Raw genomic sequence first — 18,590 nt, forward strand, 5'->3', positions numbered from 1 at the left:
GCTGAGGTCATGATCTCGCGGTTCTTGAGTTCAAGTCCCAAGTCGAGCTCTGTGATGACAGTGAGGGGCCTGCTTTGGGTTCTGTCTGCCCCTCCCCTGATCATGCTCTCTCTCCCTCTCAAAATAAATAAATAAACTTAAAAAAGAAGTGAAGAGGGAGCAAGGGGCCATGAGCCAGGGAACACAGGAAGCCTTTTGCAGCTGGAAAAGGCAAGGAAACAGGGGCACCTGGGTGGCTCAGTCTCTAAACTTCCATCTTTGGCTCAGGTCATGATCTTGCGGTTCATGGGTTCGAGCCCCATGCTGGGCTCTGTGCCGACAGCTCAGAGCCTGGAGCCCGCTTCGGATTCTGTGTCTCCCTCTCTCTCTGCCCCTCCCCCACTTACCCTCTGTCTCTCTCCCTCTCAAAAATAAATAAAACATTAAAAAAAAATTACAAAAAATTCTTGGGAAAAAAAGAAGAAAGAAAGAAAAGGCAAGGAAAGAGATTCTCCCCTGGAGCCTCCAAACACTTTGATGTCAACCCAGTGACACCTATTTCAGAAAGGTAAGACATTAAAGGCATGTTGCTCTATACCACTGAATTTGTGGTAATTTGTTACAACAGCCATAGAAGCTGATACAACATGGGGACTCCGGAAGAGTTATGCTGAGCAAAGACATCCAGGTGGAAGGCAGGGTGGGCATTGTGCTTACATGCTTGTCCTCTGAGAGACAGTACTTACTCTCTGCGTTACTGAGTCACAGAAGTTCACGGAGTAATCATTCCCTCTATAAATAGTACTCACCCCTACCGCCTCTGATGCACTGATATTCTGTTGTGTTGTGCTCTATTCTGTTCTATTCCATTCCATTCCATTCCATTCCACCCTATTCTATTCCTTCTATTTTATTCTATTCTATTCTATTCTATTCTACCCCTTTCTGCCCATTATATCCTGTACTTCACTGATAGAATTAATCTTTCAACCTATTGAAGAATCATGACCCATAGAAATCATCTCTGAGTGACAATTACTCCTTAATTCAGAGGAATATAGTGATGGACCTTTTTTTTGGCCCCCTTGGTCTTTATCCAAAGAGGCAAAGTGAGTACCACACAGTATCGTGGTTTGGGGCAAATTCCTTCCTGGAAATTCAAGATGGGCGAGGAGAGGAGCATGGCCCCAAGAGAAGGGAGGGGCCTGAGTGGAAAGATCAAAGGTGAGGGATCCCAATGGCCGTGACCAAGGAACTTCTGAGAAAAGTAACATCCAGCGTTCGGTTTTAATTTGCCCTATCCCTTTGAACTCTGATTTACCCTTGCCCTGTGTCTGTTATCCCTAAAACTTTCTAAGAGCCCTTAACAACCACATCCTCATTTTCATGACACGTGGAGGGGTAAAACTTGGATTTCAAGTAGGAACCATTTGCCTTGCTGGTGGGATTTTGGAAATGTAGATAAAAGCCATACATCGTTCATTAAATTAATTTTAAGGCTACCTATTACATGCGAAATCTTTTTAAAAGGACCTTACGCAAAACAGTACTGCTCATTTTGTTTACTTTTCATAAGAGGAAGATATTCTTCTAACCCTACAAATAACCACTCACTGACCTAAATATGCCAGCATAAAAGACAGAAAGGCATGAGCCTTTAAAAGCCGTGCTCGTCTGTATTTCCGTTTTCCTTCACCTTGGGTTGGGGGCCACGGGGTCCTGTGTGGGGTCCTGAACATGTTGGTGGCAGGTGACTTACCAGGTTACCCAGATCTCATGAATCCCAAATAGCTACCTGGCAATTGAGTGTTGTCAGCGGGTCCAAGGCTGATTGCGGCAACCTAGCATTTCCTCTGAAAACTCTTCTGGTTACTCATGGGTTTCAATGCAACTATTACCTGTGACAACACCAAATAGTCAACAACAGTATTAGATGTTGCCTATTGGACAATGGCAGAGTTTATTACTGTGATACCGACAGAATAGTGTAACTCCTCCCCAAAGATGTCTGTGTCCTAATGCCCAGAACCCTTGGAGATGTTACCATACATGTCAGAGAGGAACAAAGATTGCAGGTGGAACTAAGGTTCCAAATAAGATGACCTTGAGAGGGGGAAATTATCCTGGATTATCCATGTGGGGTCAATGGAATCACAGATGTTCCAAAAAGCAAGAGCCAGCAACAAAGGAGAGGGTGATGTGATGTGAGGAAAACTCCACTCATCTTCGCTGGCTGTGACATCGATGGAGGAAGGGGCCACAAGCCAGGGAGTGAGGACAGCCTAAAGAGGTTGGGAGGCAAGAAGGAAACAGATCCTACCCAGAGCCTGTGGAAATGAACGTGGCCATTGACACCTTGATTGCAGTCTGGGGAGACCCAGGGAAGTCTTCTAGAAGGAGAGAATAGCACACTTGTGTGGTTGAAGCCATTAAGTTTGGGTAGCAATAGAGAACAGAGAATACTGCTCTGGATGAGGATGAGGCATGGCCCTCAGATAAGGGCCGCCTGGAGCTGAGAAGCAGAACTGGTGGGGAAAGTGGGCTCTTTTCAAGGCGTCCCTGGTTCGGGGTAAAGGCTCAATGAATGATGACTCAAGAACGAAAACGTCTTACACACGTCCTCTCCCATACGCGCCACGATTCTCAGACATTTTCACAGGGTTCAAGGATTGTCTATCAGTATCTATTACTATGGCACAAACTACTCCAAACTGTAGCGGCTTGAAACGGAAAGAATCATTTATTATGTCTCCGAGTTTCTGTGAGTCGGGGATTCAGACGAGGCACAGAGGGGATGACGGGTTTCTCCCCCTCTCGCAGCTGGGGCCTCAGCAGGAGAGCTGGAATCATCTGAACGATGTCTTATCCACATGTGGCATCTTCATGTGGCTCAGATTCTTCACAACGTGGTGGCCAAGGGCAAGCGGAAGGGGCCGGAAGCGCGGGGAAGAGGAGGAAAAGACGAGCAGAAGTGGCCCTGCTGTACATGAGCCCCTCTCAGACATCCTGCGTCACTGTCCTTGCTGCATTCGATGGTTGGGAGGTCACGCATAGAGAAAAGGTGCACAACGTCCCTCCATGATTCCCTCAGGGAAGTGGAGTCAAACAGATCCGGGCTCAGTCACCTATAATAGCTATGTGAACTTGGGAAAGCTGTGTTTAAATTTTTTTCAATGTTTTACGTTTTGAGGGCCAGGAGGGGCAGTGAGAGAGGGAGACAGAGGATCCGAAGCAGGCTCCGTGCTGACAGCACAGAGCCCGACGTGGGGCTCGAACCCACAAACCGTGAGATAGTGACCTGAGCTGAAGTCAGATGTCTAACTGACTGAGCCACCCAGGGGCCCCGAAAGCTGTGTTTTAGGTATTATTATCATCTATCTTTTACAGCTAGGAAAACTGAGGCTCACGGAAACGCTTACTCCCTTGCAAAGCACCTGACACATAAATCATTTCAATGCTCATGACCACCTGTGACATGTCACTGCTTTCCTCCCTGGGCCAAATGACTGACCGATGAACACAATGTCAACAGAATCACGGGGTTGCATGGCCAAGGATGGCACGATAGACCAGGCTAGGAGCCGACTCTGTGCTGCCTCCCAGTAGCGGGATTATTCATCCACACCTGCCCAGTCACTTCGCAGGGCCATCCCACTGGGAGTGGGCCATGCTTCCTTCCCCTTACTCTGGGCTCAGCTTTGTGACTTGCTTACGGATGTTTGAAATACGCTTGCCCGTTGGGGCTTGTTCTCTTGAACTTCCGCTGTTACTAACAGATGTACCTGCCTGGTCTAGCCTATGGTGCCAGGGGGAGAATGAGAGCTACGTGGGGTAGAAGCGAATGGCCCTGCACAGAGCAGCCAAGATCAGCCGAGTGCCCAAACTACAAACACTATGGGTGTGTTCTGATCTCCATCCCAGAGTCATTTCCCCAGAGGCAAAAATCTGTCCTGGGGGAAATGTAAGATGAGGAAGTGTAATGTGGGCACTTTCTGAATTCCCCCTCCTCCTGGTCCCTGCTCTTCTCTCCTACCTCTATACGACTCTTCCCCACCTTCCCCAGGAGCCCAAAGCCTTTATGGGACACTGATTCTCCAAAGCTCCCCACTGCCCTCTGCAGATGACCCCATGAGATGAGTTGACCTCTGTCATATTACAGCCCACACACATGCCAAATCAAAATCTCGCAGCCCTTCAACCATATGTACAAAATAATCCGACGAAATCAAATCAAGCTTGGGCAAATGGGTCAAGCACACAAAAAATCCAAAGACACATAATACATCATGAATTTTCTAAAACACTTCTTAGAGATGATTTAGGTGGAATAGCTGGGTGTAAGGGCAGCTCTGTGGGTTGGGGGATGGGGAGCGTTTTGATGTTTAAGGTTATGGCTGTAAAATTATTCCTATGGACCACCCAATCTGCACTGCTGTGCTCTGAGAGAACGTGTAGGTCTATGGCCGGTCACCCGCAGAATTGCCCTGAGTTCCCACTTTTCATTGGACATTACCAGAATTATTCACCCAACTCTAACTCAGCCACGGGATGTGTTTGTGTGTGAACTCAGTGTTCATGTGTGTGTGTGTGTGTGGAGGGTCTTCATGGATGCCTTCATCCACAGCTGTCCTCACTTACTCTCTGGTCATGATCTTGGACTTGGATTCACATGCTGAACCCTGAAAGCAGTGCCTCTTCTACGGATAGTCTCCTGGAATGTGAGCTCATGAAAGGCAGGTATCATCTTTTTCATCTTTGTGTTCCTAGAACGTGGCACCCTGCCCAGGATTAGTAGGTAAATGAACAAAGATTGGTTGAATGAGGAAATGAGAGAATGAATGAATGAATGAATGGGATGGTTATTAGCGTTTTCCTGGATTCTTCTGGTCACAGGAGAAATTCATTACGGTGAGGGCCAGCTTGGTCTCATAGTGAGGTTTTCACTCATAAATAGAAGTCCTAGGAAGGACTATCATATCAAAAATGGCCAGAATTCTTGGCTGTATTTGCATACGATGAAGCTAAAGTAACCTTCTGGTGAATGCCACTGGGTCTCGTGTTGCTGGGGAAACGGACTTTCATTTCAATTTGGCTAACATTTGTTGAATACCTGCTATGTGCATGGCAAGAGGAGAGTCTTACTTTTTGAGAGATGTTTGCTCTTTCATTAATTTATTGACTATTTATTGCTCCTGCAATGACCAAGCAACTGTGCAGATGAGAGATGGTCCTGTCTTCATGGAAGTTACAATTTAATGGGGAAGCCCTTCGTTTGACAAGCATTTACTGGGCATCTACTATGTAGGGTACTTCTTACAGGTGCTGAGGATCAAATAGGGAACAAAACACAAAAATCCTGGCCTTTGTGGAGCTTATATTTTAGAGGCAGACACAGACTCTACCTAAGATAAATAAGTAAAGTACGTATTGTCTCAGACAGGGAAGTGCTAAGAAAAACATAAAACAAGTATATTAGTTTCCTATCTGCTGCTGAAACAAATGAGCACAAACTTAATGGTGTAAATACAAATTTACTACCTTATAGTTCTGGAAGTTACATGCCACAAGTGTGTCAACAAGGCTGTGTTCCTTCTGGATCCTCTAGAAAAAGATCCGTTGTGCTGGCTTTCCGGCTTCTAGAAGCTGCGTACGTTCCTTGGCTCATGGCTCCTTCCTCCATCTCCAAAGCCAGCACTATGTAGCATCTTCCAACCTCTCTCTCTCTCTCTTTCTCTCTGACCCCCACATCTGGACTCCCATCTCCTTCTCTGACACTGACCCTCTTGCTTCCTTTTTATGAGGACCCTTGTGATTACACTGGACCCACACACACGGTCCAGGAAAATGTCCCCATCTGAGCATCCTTAAGTTGATCACATCTGCAAAGCCCTTTGCCATGAAAGGTAACATATTTACAGGTTTCAGGGATTAGGATGTGGGCATCTTCTTCCTGCCACAGTGAGGAAGTGAGACATGAAGTATTGGTGAAGAGGGACACCATTTTAGACAGGGTGTCTGGCCAAGCCTTCCTGAGAAGGTGCATTTGGAACAAATACGTGAAGTAAGTGGAGGAACCACATGGTTGCTGAGGAAGCATATTCCCGACAGAGGAAACACCGAGTGCAACACCTGAGGCGGGGATGTGCCTGGTGTGCTTAAGGAAAGCAAGGAGGTCCACAGTGTGGCTAAAGAGGACAGACCATCCTTCATTGGTCTCTCATCCTTTTGCCCATCTGCGGGCAGAGACACGGACTGTCTTTGCTCTGAAACACCTCTTCAAGATCCTTTGCAGGGCAAACAGCCTTGGCAGATGGAGATAGTGTTTCCTGTTCACAGTTAAGGGCAGACATGCTTACTTTCCATATAAAAGGTTCTCTAAGCTCAGAGTTGCCTCTAGGGCAGCCCACTCAGTGTGCCTCTGGACCTCGTGGCCCTATGGGAAGGGGGCTCAGTGAAATGGCGCATGAAAGTGCTGATGATCTAGCTGCTGCTATTGCTGGGAATGATAAAGTCCTTTGTTTCTGACCCAGGAGTCTCTTGTCTTCTGCAGGCATCCATGACATTGCAGCACGCTAACTTGTTAGCTTACCAGTAGGGGAAATGCTCAAACCCCACATAGCTTTTGACAGGCACTGGTGCCTATACAGCTTCGGAGGCAAGAGTGAGAGCTAGATTTCACTTTGAGTGGGATGGGAGTCATGGGAGGGTTTTGAGCAGGGGTGTCACATGACCTAACTTAGGTTTTAAAAGGTTCATCAGAGAATAGACTGTTATTGAGAATAGACTGTAAGGGCACAAGGTAAGAAGCAGGGAGATGGATGGTTAGATCAATCACCTAGCGATAACCCAGAGGCGAGATGATGAGGACACAGCAGTGGTGACAGGGTGTGGTGAGGGGCAGTGGGATTCTGGATCTTTTGGAGTATAGCTGACACCACCTGGGCCACGAGGAGAGGCATCCAGGATGGCACCAAGTTGTTACCCTGAGCAAACGGAAGAGAGAAGTTGCCCATAAGTGGGATGGGGATGATTTCAGGAGGAGCAGGGGGAAGGGATAGCAAGAGTTCAGCCTGAGATGTTGGATTTAAACTGCCAGCGGGCGTCCCAGAGATGTAGAGGCAGTTGCATACGCATTTGTTATTCAGGGGTGAGGTCTGGGCTGGAGAGATGAATCTGAGGTTCATGAACCTGTACTGTGTGTGATGTTCAAAGCCAAATGACAGAGATCACTGCGTACAGAAAAGAGAAGAGGCCCGGGGACAAGCCCCACCTCCCTCCATATTTCAGAGGTTAGGGAAGCAAGCAGGAATCACAAAAGGGGCTGAGAAGCCAGGGAAGTAGTAGGAAAGCCTGATGAGCACGTTATCTCAGCAGCCAGGAGAAGAAGGGGTTTCCAGGAGAGGGAGTGACCAACGCCTGCTGATAGGTTAAGTAAAGTGAGGCCACATGACGGCATCCCGGTTATTAGTTAGTTACAATAAGTGTAAAGCCAGAGGCATATCACAGATGGAGCAGTGAACTCTAAGTATGTCAGGAACCCTGACGGGACTTGGGGACCGGGAGGAGGGCAGGAGCAAAGGCTCAGAATGCCAAGATGATGGGCACATTTGCCTGGGGGGGGGGGGGCTTGTGAGCCTAGCGAGGTTGGATATCAGGGAGGAGGGCAGGAGCAAAGGCTCAGAATGCCAAAGATGATGGGCACATTTGCCTGGGGGGGGGGGCTTGTGAGCCCAGCGAGGTTGGATATCAGGGTGCAATATGCAGGGTGCAGGCGAATCCGGGGAAGGCTCAGCCGGCTTTGCTCAGGGATGGCTGGGCGGCGTTGTTCGGTTTCCAAAGGACCACTGGGGTGGGTGGGGCGCAGGGACTTGCCTAGGGCGCACAAACCCGGCCCCGTGGGGCCACCGATTGGCCCTGGTGTTCCGCACGTCTGCAACGACCCCATTTGCTTGCGGGGAGAGCCCTCTGCGCGCCGAGGCCGCTGCTGCAGTGCGGTCCGGCTCCGCGGGGTCCCGGGGCTGGGCTTACGCGGGGGTTGCGGTGGGGGTTCACAGGGGACTGGGGACCCACTCGGAGCCGGCGGAGTACGATCCGTAGAATCCATACCTCTCAGCCCTTTTGTCTAAGGGGAAAGGATGCCTAGGAAGCCTCCGTGGTACATCATCCCCCCTCGCACCCACGTTTAAACTTCAGTTCACCCGTGGAGTGTGAACTCCACGCCCCCCCGGGTAAGGCGGCTTCTCGCCTTCGCGAAGAAATTTCCCTCATTAAGGGGAAGCACTCAGGTCACTTTCTGAAAGTTAAAAAATGCGGGTGGGGGGCAAGCCAACCCGGCCCGGCCGTGGGACACCGGCGGGTCGCAGCGCCTTCCGGAGCCAGCCGCTGGGAAAGGAAAACGCGGGGGTGCGGAGGCGGGGGCGGATTCGCGCCCCGCCTTCCGGTCCCGAGGGCACCAGGGCAGCGCAGGGGCCCGCGGGGAGGGCCGTGCGCCCCGCGGGACCGCCCCGCGCCCCCCGCCCGCCCCCGGCCCCGGCCGCGCGCCTCTGCCTACCCGCGGTCCCGGCCAGGAGGGACGCGGCGCGGCGCGGCGCGGACTACAAGTCCCAGGAAGCCCAGAGGCGGGCGCGGGGCGGAGCCTGGCGCAATTCCCCGGGATCCGGCGCGCTGGGAAGCGCCGCGGAGGACGCAGCGGCGGCGGCCGGAGGGCGGCGAGCGCGCGGGCGGGCGGGGCGCGCGGGCGGAGGCGGGGCCGACGTGGGCCGGAGCCCTGCGTGCCAGGGAGGGGGCCGGCCGGGCAGGCGGCGGGCGGCGCTCGGAGCGGGCTCCGCGGCTTGCGCGGCGCCTGCGGCTCGGTCCCGGCTCGGCGGGCGGCGCACGGCGGGCACGGCGCGGGGGGCCCCGGCGCGGCGGGCGGCGCAGCACGCAGCGCGCGGACCCACGCCGCGGCCGGGCGCCCGGAGCGGCGCGGCCACTGTCCGGGGAGGGGGGCGGCCCTCGGCCCCGGCGCTCGGAGCGCGGCGGCTGCCTGGCTTTAATGGCTGCTCGGCGGGGCAGCGCCTAGGGGTGGAAGGCGGCTGCGGCGCAGGAAGGCGCCCGAGCGAGCCTCCTCCGGGGCCGGCCGCGCCCGCCGCGGCGCGCTCCATGGGGGCCCGCTGACCCGGGGCGCCGGGGCCCCGCTCGCTCGCCGGCCGCGCGTCCCGGCCATGAACTGAGTCCGCGGGCCGGCCCCGCGCCTGCTCCGCCCGCTCCTTTCTTCTCGCGCCTCCTCCGCCCGCCGCCGGCGGGCCCGGCTCCCCGGGGGCTGCGGCGCCCCGGGCTCGGCGGCCCGCGGGCCCCGGGGCGCGGGGCGGCGGCGGCGGCGGCGGCGGCGGCGGGGGGCGCGCGGCTCCGGGCGCGGCGCCTGCACCATGAACTACCAGCAGCAGCTGGCCAACTCGGCTGCCATCCGGGCCGAGATCCAGCGCTTCGAGTCGGTCCACCCCAACATCTACTCCATCTACGAGCTGCTGGAGCGCGTGGAGGAGCCGGTGCTGCAGAACCAGATCCGGGAGCACGTCATCGCCATCGAAGGTGAGGGCCGGGCCGCCGCGGGGCTTCTGGAAAGCGCGGGGGAGCGGGCGCCCCCGGCGCGGCGGGGTGCGCGCGCGCGCGTGTGTGCGTGCGTGTGTACACACGCGCCGGGCCGTGGCACGCGGCTGCCCCTGCTTCCTGTCCTGCAAGGCCGGGCGACGGCCGGGGGGGAGGCCGAGGGCGCCGCCAGCTCGGCCGGGGAGGCTGGACCGGCGGCGTTCATTTGATAATGGGCAGCGGAGTCTCTCTCTCCTGTGTGAAAGTGGCTCGGTGCTGCCGCGTCCTGGGCCGCCCTAGTGACCCGACCGATGCCGGGGCGGGGGGTGGGGGTGGGGGAAGGCAGCCGGAGGGGTTGGTGCCACCGGACCCGTGGCAGGTTACCAGGCCAGGGCCGAGCGTCTTTGCCAGACGCTGGAGACGTTTTGAGAAGTGCTGCTGGGCTGGGGGTTCTGGCCCGCGTGTTTAGTTGGGGCCAGGCCGCCCCCTTCCTGTCTTTGCCCCACTCGGGCCCTGTGCAGGCCGCCAAATGGAGCCCTTGCAGACAGCCAGCCCGGGTGGCAGGCTGTGTCACATCCAGGAGCGTGTCCACCTGCCTCTGTGCAAAGGCTGGTCTCCATAGAGTGTTTTCTCCCAAAAGTCTTGGGTCGTATTAGAAGAGGAGCCCTACCAGAAGCACAGGGGTGGTCCCTCAGTCTCTGGGTTTCACTTTTACATGTCCGGAAGGCCCTTTACTCTTCCCGCTGGTCGAGGGTGCTGGCTACAGGAGAGGTGCGGAGCTCTGCCTCTCCTGGGCCTGTGTTCTCTTGGGATTAGGGATGGCTTTTATTTCTCCGATACTAGGCTTCAGGATTGTCTCCTTGCCCTGTCCGTTTTGGTCCGGCCGAGATCCACCTGGGGGACGAGGTGGGCAGTCAGTGTGGAGTTCTACCCCAGCCATGCTCAGTCAGCATGTTTTCCCCCTCGGTTGGCCAGAGATGGTACAAGGCCTGCAGGGTGGGCAGCGGTACCGACTGTCGTAACCAAAGGCCACTGGGGCCGCTGTTGAGGAACACTGAGAATGTTCCAAGGCCTGGCAGGAGATTGTCCAAAAGCCTGGCTGCAGGCAGTCACCTAGCTCCCCTCCATCTGTGAGGGCATCGACCACAGGAAGGCTTTGCTTTGGCATCGTGCATTCTGTGCAACTGGCCCCAGAGTGTCTTGCTTTGACGCTTGGCCAGTTAGATGGGGAGGGTGGATGTGGTGCTGACCTTTTTGGCATTTGGCAGCCCCACGGACTTGAACAGTGCCCCGGCCGGGCTGCTGATTGGCCAGCTATGTCCGTAGGGGACTCCGTAATTCACTGGGAGGATCTGAGCAGTGCTCCAGCCTTGTGTGGGACCTGGCTGTCAGACCACACGGCCGCCTTGTTGGCGCTGTAAGTAAGATGTTTCCAGATTCCTCGAGAGGTAGACTCTCCACGTGCCTGCGACAGGATTTGTGGGGGGCCGTGGGACCAGCATGCACCTGCCGGTGGCCTGGGTGATACTGCATGAAGGTTCCTCTAGAGCCGGAGCCCTGGCTCTGTGGTGGTCAAAGTGAGAGAGGCACTCACTGGGCCTGTTTCCCTGGTTTCTCTGCAGCTCTCTGGCTGCATCCACAGAAGTCTGATGAAACATGATGAAAGCTCGAGACAAGGATTGAATGCACCTGACCGAGAGCACCTAGTGGCTGTGCAGAGACCTCTAGCTGAGTGATTCATGACGCCTCGTTTTCATTTCTCATTCTTGAAGCCAAGCTCTGGGGTCTCAAGCACTCCCAGCAAAGCATCCTGACTTTCTAGCAAGAGGATGTGGTTACATTTTTCTTTTCGCTTCTTTCTCTCTTAAAAAAAAAAATCACGTGGTTCCTAGATGGTGGTTTTTGGTAGCTTGCCTTGGTACCTTTACCATGTGACAAGTTAAGCCCCTTCTTGGCTGGAATCTTTGTCATTTCTAATAAGGTTCAGAATCAGTGAACGAATCCTAGTTGGGGCTTTGATGTTGCTGTTATTTTTCTGTTAGAAAAAGGAATGTCTGTTTTGCATTTGGCTGTGAACGGAGCTTAGGAGCCATTCAAATGCTCTTCTGTTCTTTGCCTTGTTATCAGCAATGATACCACCTTTCATTTGTATAGAACTTTAGCAGAAATACTCTTGCATTTGTAATCTCATTGTGCGGCCCCGCAGCAACCCCGTGAGAATGTGGGGCAGCTTCATTATCTTCGTGTGGTAAAGGATGGCCGTTCAAGGAGGGATAATTTGACTGAGGTCATTCAGTCTGGTCTGAACCAAAGGATCATTTGAATGGAGAGCCTTGGTCTGTAGCCTCCCAAAGCACCTTCCACTGCCCCTTCTCACGGGAGGCCAGTCCGTTTGCGATAATGACACGGTCTCCTGCTCTGTGCCAGTTTTAAGGTACGGTTGTGATTTATGTCTGTGCTCTTAGTGTTTTGGAAGTGGAGAGGATTGCTCAATTCTGGCAGGGCGACATTTTTTTGCTATGCAAAGAACACTGTGCAGAAACACTTTTGTGTAGTTGTGCAGGGCTTGGGTTACTCGCTCTTACTGAAACCAAGAGCACTGCCACGGGGCCCAGAGACAACAGCTGTTTGCAGGAGCCCCGTGCTGTAAGGGAGCAGGTGCCTGGAGCGGCGGAGTTAACTCAGAGCATACAGGGATCTGCCCTGCCTGAGAGCCTTGCGGGTTAGGGTGATACAGTGGCAAAGTACATGTCTTTCTGAATTTTAAAATAGAGCCACTTCCCATCAGGAAAGTACGTGTACATCATAGCAGATGGTTTAAAAATCGTTTGTCCCGCCAAACGGAAAACAGTCTGCATCTCAGGGACCATCCAGCTAGGCCTGTGTGTACGTACACAACATTGGATTCATAGTTTCAGAGCTTCTTGGTGAACGTATTGGGAGCGCTTTCCACTGTTACGAGAAACTTTGGAGAGACAGTTTCTCGGAGTGATAATCCAGCACTTGGCTGTGCCATCATTTATTTAAAAATTTCCTGCTTTTTTTTTCTTTTCTTTTTGGCGTTTTCAGGAATTTTTGCTGTTGGCGTGAGGACTGGCCTTGTCAAAGGGAATGATGTGTAGCTAACGTCCATTCAAAGCTCATTTCAAAGTGATCGTAAGTGGGTCTGGATTGGAAAAGTGTCTCAGTGATGGGCTGAATTGCACGATCTCATTTGAAAGAGCTCACCAAGATTCCCCAATAAGAATGTGTCTGTGACCCTGTTTGTGGGCATGGGAAATGTGATTCTGTTTTTGTTTTAAAATATTACCTTGTTCAAAAAAAAAAGTATTTTTTTCCAATTTTCACTTCAGACTCAGATTTATTTTTTCTCCCAGATCTCTGGCTTTTAGGGAAGCACGGCTGTTTTTCACATTTACCCGATCAGATCTGCGGGGTTCCCCACAGGGGTGTGGCGTGCTCTGAAATGCAGCTTGTAGCCTGGGTGTTCTCCACACCCGGAAATGAGTCCGGAACTGCGCCTTCCAGGGTGGACAACCTGTTGGGTTCCCCCCTCGGGTTCTCCTTTAGAAAGTGTGTTGGGTTGACAGGGCCGAGGTAAATGAGCCAGCTGCCTTCCTTGTTAAATAAAACTTGTTCTTCTCTTAGGGATAATGCATCTTTCAGCATCGCACGTTGTGATTCGGCCTGCCAGCAGCCGAGCCGTGGTGGGGAATGACAACACACAGGCTCATTGAGCTGGGCCGGCGGTTGGGCCCCCCACCACCCTTACCAGGTGGCAGATTAGGGGGAACCAGGCTCCCCACTGGCCCTGCCGCTGGTTTGTGTGGCTTCCTCTTGAAGGCTTCAGAGAGGCACAGTGGCCCGGTCCTTACCCGCAGAGCTCTGCTCCGGTGAGGGCGCTTTGACGGAAGGCTTCAAGGCCCGAGCCCCAGCAAGGGGGGGACCTGAGAAGTTGGGGCGAGGGACCACTTAATCCCATGGCCCAGCGGCATTGCCGAGCATCTGTGCACAGCAGAGTGCAACGTGCTTCCCCCATATCATCTCCCATCATGCTGTTGGTGATCCCATGATGCCACCCCCGAGGGTGGGAAACTTGCCCCAGAGAGTTGACCTGGGTTGGTGTGACTTCCGCTGGCTCCGTAGCGCCTTGTGAGTTGGAGATAGAGGTCCTGGTTCTTGATGGTTTCTGTGGGCTGTATGTGCAAACCGTTCCATGTCCGTGTTCCCTTCGCCCAAGACGAGAAGGGTTTGAGATGCTGCACGTGGCTGCAAGTATTACGTTCTCTGCAGCCTTGCTTACCACGGCAGAACTCGTAAGAGTTGGTTTCCATACAGAAGGTTATTTAATCTGGTTGTTGCATACCTACGTGTCTGGGGAACAAATACCTTCTTCCTGCCTTGGATGAGTGTAATTTTTCTCTGCCAGTTTGGACTGTATTCGAAATGTTTCAAGTTTAATCAAAGGGTGCAGGTATGGGGCCTTTTAGTTATTGATACAAATGTTGCTTATGATACAAATGTTCCTTAAAAATAGTTCTCCCTCCATGGGCTGGCGGTTCTGGCTTCCACGTTAAATTTCATACCTTACCAGCATCTAAGTCCTCCCCAATCCAGGCATCCCTCCCAACCTGGCTCAGGGCAGTGTCTCCCCTACCTCTCCCAGGCAGAACTCAGGCCCCCTGCTTCGTGTCCCCGGCTTCCTTTGGCTCAGCTCCAGCCGGAAGGACTGGGAGCGTTTCGAGGGCAGAAATAAGATCCTGTTCATTTTTTTTTTTTTTTTTTTAATCTCCTCAGTGATTCAGGATGCCCAGGGGTTGCTTGCCAGAGGGGCTAACATTTTCTCTGGAGTTTGGGTCTTTTTGCCCATCATTGGTTGTATGAATGGCACTTACCCTCTGGCAGAAGTGGAAGGTGTTTTGAAACCTGCTGCAGGAGTACAGATGTTAGGGCCGGGCACCTTTTGGATCCAACAGGGTTTGGCTTGGGTGGAAATGAGTCCAGCTACATGTGGTGTCTGGGGCGGAAGTGAGCTCTCCTTAGTGTGCAGAGGGAAAGGGAAGGATCTGCTTGCTGAATCCTAACACCTTTTTCAGCCAGGCTCTCCAGAAAACGTTGGTGTTTCTTTACGTTGGGTGTAAGCGAAGGTCAGACGTAGGCAGCTGACATAACGTGGCGTCTTCATTATAACACGGAGAGCCGCCTGGTTCTCCAAGCCGAACGTGTGAATTACATGGAGGGCTTGGGAAAGCAGATTGCTGGCCCCCAGCCCCTGAGTTTCTAATTCTCTAGGTCTGGAGTGGGGCCCAAGAATGTGTTTTTCGAACGAGTTTCCAGAGGCTGCCCGTGCTGCTGGTGCAGGGACCGCACTTTGAGAAGCGTCACTGTGGATGGAAGAGCTCCAGCAGAAGGGGCATGTTCTTTGGGCCCTGCTCTCCAAGGCTCCTCTTGTGCAGGTTACAGGTGAGGGGAGGGCCAGCTGCCAGGGAGTTGCTTAGGGCCACAGAACTTAAACCTAGTGGAGGAGGGATTTAAAGCCGGTTCCGAATGAATTGACATCGATGTCCACACTACCTCCTCGATGAGGAGTGAGTGCCCTGTGAAGGGAGTGGTCGGATGGGTGGGATGGACATCATCAAGGGGATCCTGCAGGGAGTTAGGACCACTGATGTCCCATGTCCTTTAAGTCCTAGTCTCCTGTTCTGTGGACCTTCCTTCCTGTCTTCTCGGAGATTGTTGATATTTAGCGTGTGTGCCCTCCGGTGTGTGATGTATTTAGATGGGGTTCCTCAGTATTCCCTTGTTCTGATAATTTGGCAGATGATGCGTTTTGGTATCGCTGGTTTGGAGCTACAAGAACATTTCAGGGAAAGAGGAGAGCTGTGTGTTATTAGCAGCTTGGGGGGGGGGGGCTGTCAGGGAGCCTGAAGGAAGTGACTCAGAAGCAAGAAGCAGCCACAGCGGCTGCAGGAACCTTTGCAACAGAACGTGTGGCCCTGTTACGACCACTGTGTTTTTTTGTCCCAAAGCAGGCTCTTTATTTTCTTAAGACTAAAATCCCTTAGTTTGCATCCTTTTTTCCTGTGTCCCCCGCAGGTGTTTATAGTTTGTGAGTCTCGCTCTGGCTTGTTTTAACTACTGATTTGATCTTGTCTCGTGTTTCTCAACGTTCACACAAACCCGCGTCCCCCAGCCCCCTTCTCCCGACACCACAGATCCTTTGAATCCTTTGCTTTAAGTGATTGAGTTTGGCAAAGCGGATCAGGCTTAGTTATTTTTAAAATCCAGGGTTCGGGGGTTCTGATCTGGTGCTTAGCTGCATAATTCCTTCCCTTTGTTAAGTACCTTTCTCTGAGACGCAAAATGCACTGTGCAGATATTAATCTCCAATCTCTGCAGCATCTGTTATTTTTGTGCAGGGTATGGGGGCAAGGCTCTGCATGTGCAGTGGCGCTGGACCCCCTTCTTCTGGGAGCTCCGTGCCCCTGAGGGGCTGACGGGGATTTTTGGTTCTTCTAACAGTGCGGGAAGCCTGCTTGCAGGGCTGTGTGTGGAGTGACTTACCCAAGATACAGCAATGACCCATCCAGAGACAGGGCAGTTTGGGCCCAGTCCCTCCACCTCCCTGGGCTCCTGCTCACAGCTGATCAAGGCCAGAAGGGGGTGTTTTGGTTGCCTCTGGGGCTTGTGCGGGAGGGAGAGCAAATACCACCCCCCGGCCAGAAGAGGTTATTAATGGACCCTTTGAATAACCAGCCCAAGAGCTTGTCTGTGTGCGAGGTCGGAACATTTTCCATGAAGAGCAGACTAAATATAGGCTCGAGGGTGGGGACCAGGGCCCAAGAGGGGGCTGTCATTGCTTAGATATTGTTTCTTCCACTGGTAATCAGAACTTGCCACCAGCCCGGAACAGGTGGCCACCCTAAGCTGTCTGGGAACAGATTGGTGTTTTTGTTTAACCAGGGGCTCATTTGCAAATTTCACACTTCTCCCGCTGTTTGATGGGGATTGTCTTTTTTTGGGCTGCAGTGTTGGAGTATTTGTACAGTGTTTCTACACAAGCAACTGTCTCCTCTTTAAAACTGCTCATGCCGTCTGGTTGTCATTAGCATCGTGGTTAGAAGCTGCTTTTTATTTTTCATTTTTTAAGGGTGGGAAACACTTTTCATGGTTCTGGGAGAAGAATTCCAAATAATTACCGGCCATGTTCACAAGCGATTTATGTTTCGTCTTAGAAATGTCAACATTCAGCAGGCTTTCGCAAATAGAACCATATTGATTTCCAGCTTAGGACACAGCCTCACCAAAGCTACCGTCACCTTATTCTCAGATAATAGTCTTCAAGGGAGAGTAGCATCTTTAGGAAGTAAGTTTAGTTGAAATTCAATGAGTTTCACTTGAAAAGGGACGTACCAACGGTATCGGGGAAAGGAAGAAGTTAGTTAGAAAGTTTTGTTTTGTTTTTTTTTAATCAGTGCCTTCAACCAAATAAGACCCAACTTAGTTTCCTAATGGGCTTTTTACTCCTGAAATACAAGCCCAGAAGCATGCTGTCTGTGTGAGGGTGGTCGGTGGTCCTCAGCGAGATCTGGTAATGTAGGTAAGCTAACTACTTGCTAGCTTTTGTACTGAAAAATAAATTGATTTGGAGAGAGCCGATGGCGCTGAGGTTCAGCTGTTTGTGTTTCCAGTTGTCCTTTTCTGTGGGGGAGAGCTGGCGTATTTTCCAGGGAGGGCACTTCCGTAAGCCTGCCTGCCCACCCTTTGTTGTTGTTTTTAAGGATCTGGGGTGCTGCTGTGAGCCGTGATTCCGTCTCCTGTTCTAACAAGGCCCCTGGTAGCTCAGGCTGGTGAACCTGATTTCAGACAAACAAACAAGAGCATTGTTTTAATTTCGGCATCAACAGGCAAGTCTGGGGCTCTGATTTCCCACGTGCTATTATTATTTCAAGTTTGGGATTGCCGGGATTGAGACCACTTCAAACTCCCTAATTTTTTTGAACTCTTTATTTTATTTTATTTTTTTACATAGCACGTAAATCCAGAAAGACGCCCGAGTCATAAGGGAGGAAGTTTTCACAAACTGACCATATGTGTGTAACCCGCATTCAGATCAAGAACCAGAAGGTGGTTGGCAAGGCAAGACCTATCTGTGTTGCGTGTAGTTAAAGGTCGCCTTTGTTTTTTTAGTCTGTTCTACCATCGATAGGCATTTGCGTAGTTTCCTTTCTGCTGGTACGACAGTGCCTCTGTGCACATTCTCCTGCCTGACTTTTGGTTCCTGTCAGGTGCCTGGGAGTGGAGAGCTGTGTCGTGTTACCTGTTCTCTCTGGTTGGACACAACCAATCATGAAACCACTCTATCTGGTGGGCAGCCCCTATCTGGAGAGACCTTTCATTGCTGTTCAGAGTCCATTACATGACACTCAGGTGGCTTAGGTGCTGCATTCGTCCTTTGATTTTTGTTCTTTCCATTGTTTGTTCATAAACAAATGTTTAAGTGGCTAATAAATTTCCGGCACTGTCTTAGACTTCCGGATTTTCTACGAACTGTTAAATCCTTGTGAGTTGAATAATTACAGCTCTGTAAATACGGAGCTGCCTGAGTGAAATCCTTCACCAGGAAGTACTTTTCTTTAAAACGTGAATGGTACAACTCCCCTGAGACCAGAACGGGCCCCTTTCAGCTCTCCCTGGCTCTCGGCAAATTAGTAATCAGTACTAATTTGGGGTACTCTATCCCGCCGATCCCAGATCCCAGCCTGGCCAGCATTGGTCTCCCCACATCCATCCTGGGTTTTAGATAACCCTTGGATCTGTGTTGGCATTTGAAAGGAAACTCATTTTCTACTCTGGGCCTGAACTGTTCTGTGGTCTTGTAGTTACGTATTAGCACTACTCGGTGTCTGTTGTTTGTAGCAATTATGTGCAAGGCAGGAAAGAAACAAAAGCTAAGTGTTGCCAACGGTGCTACTCTCAAGGGGTTTTCTTTGTTCATTCTGCTGCGTCCTGGAACTGCCCATCTCCCTCCACAGAGGCCCGCT

The 18,590-nt window shown here is 52.0% G+C and overlaps 1 protein-coding gene across 3 annotated transcripts in view; it reads left to right on the plus strand.

Moving 5' to 3' along the window:
* Nucleotides 1-9,361: 9,361 nt before the first annotated feature.
* Nucleotides 9,362-18,590, plus strand: part of AGAP1 (ArfGAP with GTPase domain, ankyrin repeat and PH domain 1) — a 553,979-nt gene continuing 544,750 nt past the window's right edge. For all 3 annotated transcript variants that reach the window (XM_047846407.1, XM_047846411.1, XM_047846409.1), the window contains exon 1: nt 9,362-9,549. In XM_047846407.1, the coding sequence (XP_047702363.1) occupies nt 9,387-9,549 (163 nt within the window). In that variant the 5' untranslated portion in view covers nt 9,362-9,386. The remainder of the gene's footprint in view (nt 9,550-18,590) is intronic.

Source organism: Prionailurus viverrinus, unplaced genomic scaffold, assembly GCF_022837055.1.
Source record: "Prionailurus viverrinus isolate Anna unplaced genomic scaffold, UM_Priviv_1.0 scaffold_39, whole genome shotgun sequence".
Classification (NCBI taxonomy): domain Eukaryota; kingdom Metazoa; phylum Chordata; class Mammalia; order Carnivora; family Felidae; genus Prionailurus; species Prionailurus viverrinus.